The sequence below is a fragment of the Falco naumanni genome, chromosome 7, assembly GCF_017639655.2.
Source record: "Falco naumanni isolate bFalNau1 chromosome 7, bFalNau1.pat, whole genome shotgun sequence".
NCBI classification, from domain to species: Eukaryota; Metazoa; Chordata; class Aves; order Falconiformes; family Falconidae; genus Falco; species Falco naumanni.
The window spans coordinates 39,945,102-39,956,276 of NC_054060.1; the positions used below are offsets into that span (position 1 = coordinate 39,945,102).

The 11,175-nt window shown below is 39.7% G+C and overlaps 1 protein-coding gene across 3 annotated transcripts in view; it reads right to left on the reverse strand.

Annotated features, from left to right (window-relative positions):
• Positions 1 to 10,757, reverse strand: part of VRK1 (VRK serine/threonine kinase 1) — a 37,878-nt gene extending 27,121 nt beyond the window's left edge. Inside the window, exons 1-3 of one of the 3 annotated variants that reach the window (XM_040601604.1) lie at positions 10,653 to 10,757; positions 3,963 to 4,121; positions 2,418 to 2,473 (exon numbers count right to left, since the gene is read on the reverse strand). In XM_040601604.1, the coding sequence (XP_040457538.1) occupies positions 2,418 to 2,473; positions 3,963 to 4,116 (210 nt within the window). In that variant the 5' untranslated portion in view covers positions 4,117 to 4,121; positions 10,653 to 10,757. Of the gene's footprint in view, positions 1 to 2,417; positions 2,474 to 3,962; positions 4,122 to 10,358; positions 10,518 to 10,652 lie in introns of those variants that run through there. The other 2 variants (XM_040601603.1, XM_040601605.1) reach the window with 2 other exon arrangements.
• Between the last annotated feature and the right edge of the window lie 418 nt (positions 10,758 to 11,175).

Here is an 11,175-nt window from a genome sequence, read left to right on the forward strand (position 1 = left end):
TAGTTGTGTTATACTACGCTGTAGTGGCATAACACATTATGGGTCATTTGTGAGCGCAGCACAAAGACTGGGGCTACTCTTTATTGCCATAAAGACAAAATTATAAAAGACAAATTAAAAAGTGAGTAGTCATCTGGGAGATTAGCAATGGAGGTATTTACAAAGTGCTGCAACAAAGTGAATTTAGCATAAAAGCAACCCAGAAGTTACAGCAACTCTTCTTATATTCAGAGCCCAAAGAGAAGCTGCTGATGGACAGGTTTCAAAATCCAGCAAAAAGTAGAATAGCAATTATGTACAGCATAAAATAATGCATATCTGACAATTTTCCAAGCAAGTCAAGCTGGATTCTTCCATGAAGGTTGAATGGTGCTCTGCTTCCTGATCAGTTCAAACGTGGCAGGAGCCAGCCATTAGGAGCTACTGCCTCTCATAGGCAAGCCACTACTGATAACTTGAATGTCTGTTGTCTGCCTCTAAAACAGGCCACAGCTTCTGCACAATGGACACCTCCTGCCCTCAATGCACACGTTGGACATAGAAAAGCAGGCTGCCACCATGCAACAGATGCAGGCTGGGGCTCCTGGTCTATGGGGAATTCCTGCCCACAAACATCTAAGGCAGTAGCAGTACACCAATGTTGGAAGCGTGGTAGACGTTTACATCATAATCAGTAGAATTTTCAGCAAGGGACAACTTTTCAGAAAGAGGTTCATCACCAACAGTCTGAGCAGTACCAAAAACCAGTACTCCAGAACTTCCCCATAGTCAGCAGATGTAAATATCAAGATTAAAGGCACATACTGACTAAAATGTATTTCATTCTACATTAACCTGATCTTTTAGTTTAATAAGTGGCAAGCTATTGCAGTAAAACATTTCAGTATCACCAAATAGTTCATTAAAGAAAAGATTAGAGAATTGCAGAACTGTGCTGAAGAACTGATTTTTTTACATTGTGAAGTTCTTGTACAGTTTTGGTATTTCCTTTTGTCACATGACCAGAAGTACTACCTAAAAAATGAATGGTCTGGATCTACTATGGCTATTCACATATTCTCAGGCTTTTTCACTAAAACTGTACCGGGGAATCACATATAATAGTAGGTTCTATACAAAATAATTTAGCAAAATGTAAGAAAAAAATACTTTATACCTTGGTGTCCTGGTTTTGGCTGGGATAGTTAATTCTCTTCCCAGTAGCCACTATGGGAGCTATGGTTTGGATTTGTGCTGGAAACAGTGTTGCTAATACAGATGTTTTCTTTATTACTGAGCAGGGCTTACACTGATTCAAGGCCTTTTCTGCTTCTAACAGGGCCCTGTCAGCCAGTAGGCTGGTGGTACACAAGAAGTTAGGAGGGAACAGAGCCAGGACAGCTGACATCAACTAACCAAAGGGTTTTTCCATACCATACGACATCATGCTCAGCTATATAAAGTTGGGAGAAGGGGAGGGGAGGATGTTTGGAGTCATGGCGTTTCTCTTCCCAATTAACCATGAAAACATGATGGAGCCCTGCTTTCCTGGAGATGGCTGAACACCTGCCTGCCGATGGGAAGCGGTGAATGAATTCCTTATTTTGCTTTGCCTGCATGCACAGCTTCTGCATTACCTATTAAACGGTCTCTATCTCAGCCCACAAGCTTTCTCACTTCTACCCTTCCAATTCCCTCCCCCATCCCACTGGGGGAGGTAGCAAGTGAGCAGTGGTGCAGTGCTTAGTTAAACCAGGATTACAACCATGGCACTTAGGAAGAGACCATTACAGCCAAATCAAGTTAAATAACTCTTCTATTTTAATATTAACACCAAGAAAATTTCAACTAATAAAAAGAGTCTGCTAATTTGCTACAATGGGCTAAAAATGAGCTATGAACAATGCTTTTTGTTCTCTCTAATCATTAGGTTAAAAAAATTATGTGTCAGTGCCATTTTAATTCAACAGAAATTAGAATACGTATGTGTTTTACGATAAACTATTCAAAGGACTTCATATCTGTTGGGACCTCAGGAATCAAAGTTTTTCTGTTTCTACTCCCAAGCCATCTGTCAGCTTACCTACATCCAGTGGTGAGCAACAGTTCACACAGACTCACCGTTGAATCACATAAATTCTCCAAAATCTAGCCAGATTTCATTCACTTTGTGTTATTTGGGCTGTTTACAGGAAGAAGCAAATGAAACAGAATCCGATCCATTTAATGAACCTTTTCCAACTTGCTGATATTCCATTATCCACCCTCATAGAGGAGTCCCAATTCTCAGCAGCATTCTTCTATATCACCACACTTACTTTTATTTTAAACAGCACTATGCAACTGTATTATTTTCAGCCAGAAGATGTTTTAAATTACACATGCTGTTCTAGAACAAACATTTTCAAGTTGTGAAGTAAAGATTCAAATGCTCTTACCACTTTTGCAACATAAGGTGCGTCACCGCCAACTGACTTTGAAGAATTAACATCAGCTGTTAAAAAGGAAGGAGAGGAAACTGTCATAAAACATACAGTTACAAACAACACAGCAATTAAGTACTGATGTGAACATATATCTGTATGTTCTCTGGTAAGAGAACTACTCTGTATGGATATGGTCTTGCATTCTCCCTCCTGTTTGAGGAAAACGGGCAATTTACTAAATAAGCAAGTTCTTTTTATTATTTAGGAACTTTTTCCTAGTCAGTAGCATTACTTTCTTTTTCCAGGACTATGATGAACACACACAGTGGACAAAGACGAAAAACACATTCTCTCTACTATTTTGCTATGTCATACATGCAAAAGAGACTTCCCATTGCTACTAAGCTGTTGATATTTGTGACAGAAGGCAATACAGGTATGAAGGACAAGTTAGGCAAGTACAAAGTACAGGAACAGTCAGGGGCACAGCTTTGTGCAAATGATGGGGAGGAAAACTGAAAGCAAGATTTGGCTTGTACAAAGCCAGAATTCTTAACGTGAAGAACTGCACAATTTGAGTGAGCTGGAACTCCAGTCTCAGTAAACGTAGTAGCTTATTGAGCAAGGCTGAATAGGTAGTAGAGGGCAGCTGCTTTGGCAAGAAGCCACCCATTGGTCTTGTTTTCCTTCTTAATCCACTTATGCTGCAGTCTGTTCATTTTGAAATCAGGATAGATTATTAATAATTTTTTTTTCAACTCACTATGAACTCAGTGCAACTTTTTCACCAAGAGGAGACAGACCATAAATCCATAGCAACAAAAAACCTTACCGTCATGATCACATTAACTTTCATCCCTTCAAAATTGTGTGGAAAATTACTAGGGGCAATCAAGTTTTTTGGACTCCCTGAGGTATTCTCAAGACCTCTCTTCATCTGTTCAAGTAACAGAGATACTAAGTATGGAACACCATCCACTAACAGAAGTTTTCCTTCAATTCAATAAACAGCATTGCGAACCAAGATCTGTGCTGATGCCTTAAACTGTAAAGTCCAAGACTTCAATTTATTTTGAGCATTGGTAAAAGTATATGACTTATGTCGTAAGTTCACAAAGCAATGCAAAAGTCACAAGCAACACCAAAGTCAAAACCAGCCAAAATACTGGCTGATCAGTAGCCTCAACAGGATAGACAGTTTCAGTTCAGAATTTGTGAAAAGGACACTCACGTGAAAATACTTTCTTTCAGCCAGACCAGAAATCAAGTTTAAATAAATACTAAACTATCATTTCACTGCTAAAAAGTAATAAAGATTTTGGTTTAAAAATTGAATGCACTACCATTGGAATCTCAAACAACCACAGTACTTACAATGACCATTTATCCACTCCTGGAATTTTTTTCCAACACCATGAACTAAGTTAAGGTTCTAGTAAAAAAGATCACTTGAAGACACTCCGCACTTTTAACTTAGGTTCAATTTTTCATTGCTTTGAATAAGGATAAACATCTCCCTCTCCATTTTAAAGCATTATCAAAGATAACTACACTTACCAAGATATAGCCGTCCAAAGCCTCCTTGCCCTATAGGGATACCTAATTTCCATTCTTTTCTTGATGTATCTGCTAGAACCTCCCCCAGAGCAAACACTTCAGCAAGTTTTCTTTTTGCAGGGGCTCTTTTTCCAGCAGTCTTCTTATAAGGCATTTTCCCTGGAGGGAGAGGAGGGAAGGAAAAATAAAACAAAAGCTGAGGTTACATGCTAGCCAGACTTATTTTATGTAGAAATTTATTAGAAGCATGAAAAAGTATGGATTGTTTAAGTTTTAATTTGTTACTACAAAAATACTTTAAAAGAAATACAGTAAGTAGTTTTATTGGCATGAATTCTAAGTGGAAAACCAACTAATTTTTCCAGGCATCACATAAAAATTTGACAGCAAAAATCTTCACAAGAGAAACCTATTAGAAGACCCTGTATAATACATGCTAGAAAAAAATCTCAGAATCTATTGCACTTAATCACAACAAATCATAGGTCTAAACTTAGGAAAAAAGTAAACTATTGAAATAAAGTTCATTGGTTTTCCTGGAAAGAAACTTGCATATTGAAGAAGTGTCACATAGTCTAAGTCTTCATTAATAATATGAGGAATTCCTCTTAGCTATAAGAAATACCAAAAAAAATTAAGCCATTCAAATGGGGTTTTTTCTCCTACATAACTGCATGCAACAGAAACATTGTTGTTCACAGGGCAGCATGTAATAGATCATCATCAAACTAGCACACAACTACCTAGTTTGAGAACATAAATGTAAAAAAATTACTGTTGCCTTCTCCCAGCCTCAGGTAAGCAATAGTTCCAGAAATAACATAAAAGCCCTCAGGAACCAAACACATGCATCTTTCTGCAGAATAGGCCGCATTTTGAGCAAATAAATGTTTTGAGTTTTTAGCAGTCAGAGTTTCATTTGGGAAAATAACTTACTGAATATGCAGCCACAACAGGGCAAAGAGTGAGCTGGATCTCTTTACATTAAAAACATTCATGATTTGTTTTACAAAGAACTGATCCTTCCTTCTAAAGTGTGAAGATAAAAGCCATACAAACAGAGCCAGAGGAATTTTCTAAAAGATATGGTTTTGATTGGTGGGATTTTAATAGTATTATTTTATTTTGCTTGGGGAAGCAGGAAGGAGTATTAATACAAATTCAGGAAGTTTCTGGATAGTAAAATAACTTTTTCCCAGTCTAGCTACAAAATTCAATAAGCCTAAGCCAAATGCAGTTACTTAACATCAATTTTCCTCTTTTAGTTCCAATGCTCCTCTAGGACTTTTTTAAATTTCCCAAATAGAAAATTGAGTAACTACAAGAGTTGTTTCAAAAGTGCTCCCCACTTTACAAGTCTCTTTTCTGACTAGGTAGTATCTTTAGGAAATTTTCTTCCCCAAATAATGTCTATCACCCAACTAACATCTGAAAAGAGCAACTCATACTCATTTTTCTACTTACTAAATGCAAGAATAACTGTCAAGTTCCGTGAAAATGTTATTCTGTCTGCTAATACTCAAGTGTGCAGCTGTGACTCACCAAACCCCTCGGGGTGGGAAAGTCACTGAAAAAAGCTCGACAATGTATGGAACAGTCCATCAAGATGGGCACAGTGACATGCCCAAGGAGCTCTGGAAATAATGCAAAGGAGCTCTAAGGGAACGGGTGGGTGGCCTTTGTTTTGGGTAATAGCTAAACAACAGTGGAGTGGAGCTCAAAATTTTGGAGTGGATCAAATGATACATAAATGTCTCCCAAGTTAGCCAGGCCAGTAACTATGAGGCTCAGCCCAACATAAGAGTATAAAAAATAAACAACCAGCAAAAGAATTTGCAAGAGATCAACAACTTTGAGCTGGTTTCAACCAAGGTATCCTTTTGTGGTAAGTGGGGACACCAGCATTGTGACAGTAAGCGTATTACACAGACCAGCAACGGGAATCACATCAGTATTGTAGCCAAACCATGTATTGCAATTGCTGTATTTTGCCCAACACTACTTACATTTGTACTGTTTTCAGCATATTTTGTAACACTCTCCTGCATCAGAAATCTCATATAGCATCAGCTACCTTCAAGTAAGTAAAATTTTATATTAAATATTACACCCTTTTTACAAGTAGATCTAAAAGAACCTGGTCAGAGCATACTGGACTGTGGCTGCAAGCAGTCTGCAGACACTACAGTCATTCAATATAGAAATAAACACAGAATAGAAGGTGTAAGAGTCCATGCCAAAGAAAACTTCTGCTTTTTCAATGTCCTCATTAATCTGAGAAGAGTCTCGGTGTCACATCCGAATACCTATTGTGGTTAAACAAAAAACTTCAACAAAATGGTATTACAAAACACCCACATCACAGGAAGAGACTGGTATTCATCAATACCTACACTGCATAAGCTTCCTCATTATGACAAAACAGGATGTTTTAATTTTGCATTACTCTCCCATATTTCCACTTCTATACAGTAACATTCTTCCCTGTAATCAAGATACTTCTTCCCTGTAATCAAGATACAGTTTTGACATTTTACACTCAAGTTTTAAGGCTAACTTTACCCACAGCTCTATCCATACCCCATCTTCAAGAAACTCTTCTCTCTATACCTCTTCAATGTTTGTTGTGGGGTTTTTTAATCTTCAAGGTGATACATACTGTACTGTCTTAGAGGAAGGTTCTTCCTCCAAATTTTCTACAGAAGAAAAATGACACTTCCAAAAACCAAATGCAATTTCAGCTAGCTCTGCTAGGACCATACCAATAAGAACATAATGGTGTCAAAGTGCCAGAAGGAACAAAAGAGTGGCAGGACTGTTGATATCTGGCTACCTGTTGATATCACAAGAACAGGTCAACCTTTTAGCAGCTTCTCAGGACACTCAGATCAAGAAAAAGATTAAAACAAAGGACAGACTTAAACCATTTGTAGTGGTAATAGGATAATAAACCAGAAGCCTACAGCCCCAAGACTGACTCAGATAAGGAGAAACCTAAAGTGCAAAAATCAGCAGTGTTACTTAATGACTCAGATGTGGGACAACATCACACTATCATCTAAAGGGTACAAAAATGTATACAAAATAAGCATACTGTCCTCAAGCTAAGAACAGTACAAGAGACATGAAGAGGGCTTGAAGGACTGCATCCCTTGACTCTCTGAATTACTACAATTCCAGCTAGACTTGGACACATGCACTTAGGTGTTTGAATTCTGGACAGATTGCTGCCCAGTAAAAGAAAAATTTGTAGCCTCTATTCCAATGAAACTAGCAAGTCAGTGAAGTAAAACTATTGATATGCTTCACATCTTTGACATTCACAGTGAGTCTCTTGATAGTAGCCTTGGTTAAAAGGGAATAAAGTTTATTTAAAATAGCTCCTCAAGAGTATCAAAGAAAGAGCTTGTGTTTCCCTTTTTTTTTTTTAATTCCTTTTTTCATTTAATGTGGTCAGTAATTGTATGCCCGAAGGTATTTAGTTAAAAAAAAAAAAAAATTAATCACAACTTCCCTTTATCCATAAAAGCAAAAATTCAAAATGGACATAAGTTTGAACATCCCCAGCTGGGAACCCTGCCCTTAACAAATACACTAGATACACATACATGGTTTCTTGGCTGTCTATATTCATATCCGTCTGTTAAGATGGCACTGTGCCTACTTACAAGTTGGTCAAACTATCAGTAGGCCATAGGTTCCAAACACTGATCGCTTTCACTGGGCAGCATGCACAATACTAAGCACTCACTCTTTTGCAAAAAAGCTGTTATCCATGGAAATATTTAAGCAATGGCTGCACATGCTTTCCCATTTATTTGGATAAATCCATTCATGGATCTTCTATTGATTGAAACCACAGACACCTGGAGACTGCAAAAATTTTCTACAAGAAAAAATAGAACTGGGCAAAACAAACCCCACCAAATATAATGAAAAAAGAAAATGACATCTTCGTGCAAATTCTATCATTCTGTCTGCTTTTCAACTCATGATACAGCAAACATGAAAGGTTTGTCAGGAAACCTACAAACTAGCAAGCATGATGTAGAGGTCCCTACTGTAATATTGCACAACTGGAATAGACATCTACTGCTCCCTAAAATCACTTTTAAAAATGGACACACACATACCAAAAAAGAAAAAAAAAAAAACCACCTTAAACTTTCCTGCATCTCAATTACTTCTCCCCACCAGTAAATGGAAATATTTTCTATCCCACGGGTACTGTGAAGCTTAATTCATTACTGCCTGCAACCATGCTGAAGTCCTTGGAAACAGTGCCATAGATGTCAAGTACTGTACTATCGTTCAAGTATCAAACAGACCTGACCCTACTTAGCCAAGGTATCTGACAAGAACAATTTTCAGGGTGCATGACTATAAACAGCAGCGTTTTATATGGCTACAATATGCTCAAAACAAAGATTTTTCTACTAACAAGTATGAATAACAGAAGTCTATTTGTCTAAACTCTCTCCAAAAGCCTCTTAGTACCACAAAGGCTATTTCTCCTGCTTCTCCCTAATAAAACATCCTGGAAGAAACTGAATACACTGTACTTGAGATACATAGACAATTTTGCATCAATAGTGCTATTAGTGGCATTATCCTTACAAATGCTGTCTGCAATCATTGCTACTCTAGCGATACTTGAACTCTTACAATAAATATGAATAGCCACTTCTCAATTTTTGTTGGCAGCCATTCCCAATAACTCTGAAATTAATGTAAATCAAACTTATTTTGAAGGAAGTATTTCTGCTGTGTGGCAAGTCAGACTGGTGTCTTCCTGATCCTGTTCTTTTATTCTCTGGATACTGCAATTTTTATAGTTGTTTTTCTGAGTAGGACCTACTTTCATTCTCAACACAGAGAAGGCATGCTGGCAACCTGTGCTCCTCTTTGTAAACAGGTAGCTCAGCAAGACCTGAAATCTATGCATCATTAACAGTGTTCATCAGCCACAGCAAGACATCTAACTGCTTGCAAAAAAAGAAATAAAGACAAGCAGAAAACAAAAGCAAGTTTTTGCTCATGGAGTGGCAGGGAAAGAACATGACGGTTTAAGACTTCTGAAAACTGTAAAATTGTTTCATATGAGGGACCACCAAAGCAGTACCTGAAGTATCACTGACTTGTAATACCAAGTGAGGTAGATAGTGAGCACGTTCTTGCTTAAGTTGGACTGTGACTGACTGGTCTATCATTGTGTTACATTTCTGACTGCTGCTATAATCTCACTTCCTGGCTATTAAGACATATGGCAAATAATGGTACGTATGGTAGAAGAGGTACTAGGGTTCTTTCCCCAGTAAACAGGAAAATGTGTTTTTAGACAAAATGAATACATGTACATTGGTGGACTGCAATTAATGGGAAGCATTTCATCATAGGACAAACAGACTATTTTTTTTTCAAACACACCAATAACTTTTTAAAATTCCAGAATACAGCTTGTTCAGAAATAGGAAACAGGCATTTACAAGAGAAAGTACTGTGTTACTAAGGTTCTCCTGAAAACCCTGAGCATCACCGAGAGAGTTATTGCAATAAAGAATACAGTGAACTTTTTAAGGTACAAAATCATCCGTACTCCAAATCACCTCACCACCAAACCAACAGCAAGTACCTATGCATGGGAGTTAGACACTTAAAAGGCTTTTTGATAATTTGACACACTGCATAAAAATCAACAGCTCTGAAATTCATTAGGAATCCTACATCATTTGGGGATTATCCCCAAAAATTAAGTGGACAGCTTATTCCTACAGAGGAAGACAAAAGTCTTTTGACATGGCAATAGCTACAGAACGCTTCACAACAGCTTTTATATTTTTATTCATGATAAGAAAGGCCTATAAATTCCCTATGAATTACTAAAAGGCTTAAGCACAACTTGAAAAAACCAAAGAAGATACAGGGTTTACCCTACCTGCAATTGTGTAATTTTTGAACAAGGAAGAAGAATGGCAAAAAAACAGGAAGTGAAGAGAAACCACAACCACTGACAAAAACTAGCTTAGCCCAGTTCTTACACAACAGGCCTGTCCTGATCCTAATATTGAAGATTTTAATTTGTGATTTGTAGGTTTGTATTAAAAAAAAAACCAATTACGTTTACTTTAAAGCAAAACTCAGGAATGCCTCCCAACCAAGACGGTAGTTTGGTAGCCACACCGGGATGCTCCTGAAAGTGACAAACCTCTAAGTGCACCGAGTATAGCTTTCACTCTACCTACCCCACCTAGTCTTAGAGCTAAAAAGAATAACCACGAAAGCAAGCAACTGAGGCCCCTGCCACCAAAGGCAGCTTTAGAGCCAACAGCCCATGAAGGCAGAGGAATGTGGGCGCAGCAGACCCCAAGGGTGAAACTGAGGGGAGCTCATACCCACCTGCCCCCATTCTCTCCCTCGCTGCTGACCCAGCGAGATGCCTCCGGCGCCACGGGCTGGGTCAGGAGAAAGCGGGGAAGGTGCTTTCCCCACCCGCGAGGGAGGCACAAGATCCGAGCAGGCCCCGGCGGTACCACCAGCCTCCTTAGCTAGGGAAGCGGGAAAACCCAGCCGCAACCCGCCAGAAGGGCCGGGGACGCTCAACAGGCCGAAGGGGAGGAGAAACAGCGCCCCAAAACTTGCCTCCTAAAATAAAAAAACTACACCACAAAAGCAGAAGCCTGCTTCAAATACCTCCTCCGTGCCCAGGCCCGGCCGCCGCTCCCTCCGCCCTGTCCGAAATTCCCGCACTGCGAGGGGCCCTGAGCGCCCGCCCGCCCCGGCGCCCACCTGGCAACATCGCCCGCTCCCGTTGGGCTGCCACGCCACGGCCGCCCGCCCTCGCCCCGCCCCGGGCGCGGTGCCTGCTGGGAAGTGCAGTCCGTGAGCTGCGCGGGGGCCGGCGGCGGGAAGGGGCTACACTTCCCAGCAGGCACCGCGCCCAAAGCGCGCCAAAAGCTGAGGTGTTTCGCAGGGGAGCTGTGAGGCATCTCAGCGTTTGAAGCTGAAATAAGTTTAGTAATGCCAGTGTCAGGCTGATGCCGTGTGATGATAATCCCTGTTCAGGAGACAGGGCAAGACACAGGATTCCAGGAGGCAAGATCCATCTTGTGCAACAGATGCCTAGGCAAAAACTGACCCCTCCAGCCACTGCAGCACCAGAGCCTGCAGCTGTGCGTTACTTCATTACATACCATTACATACGTCCTGACTTTAC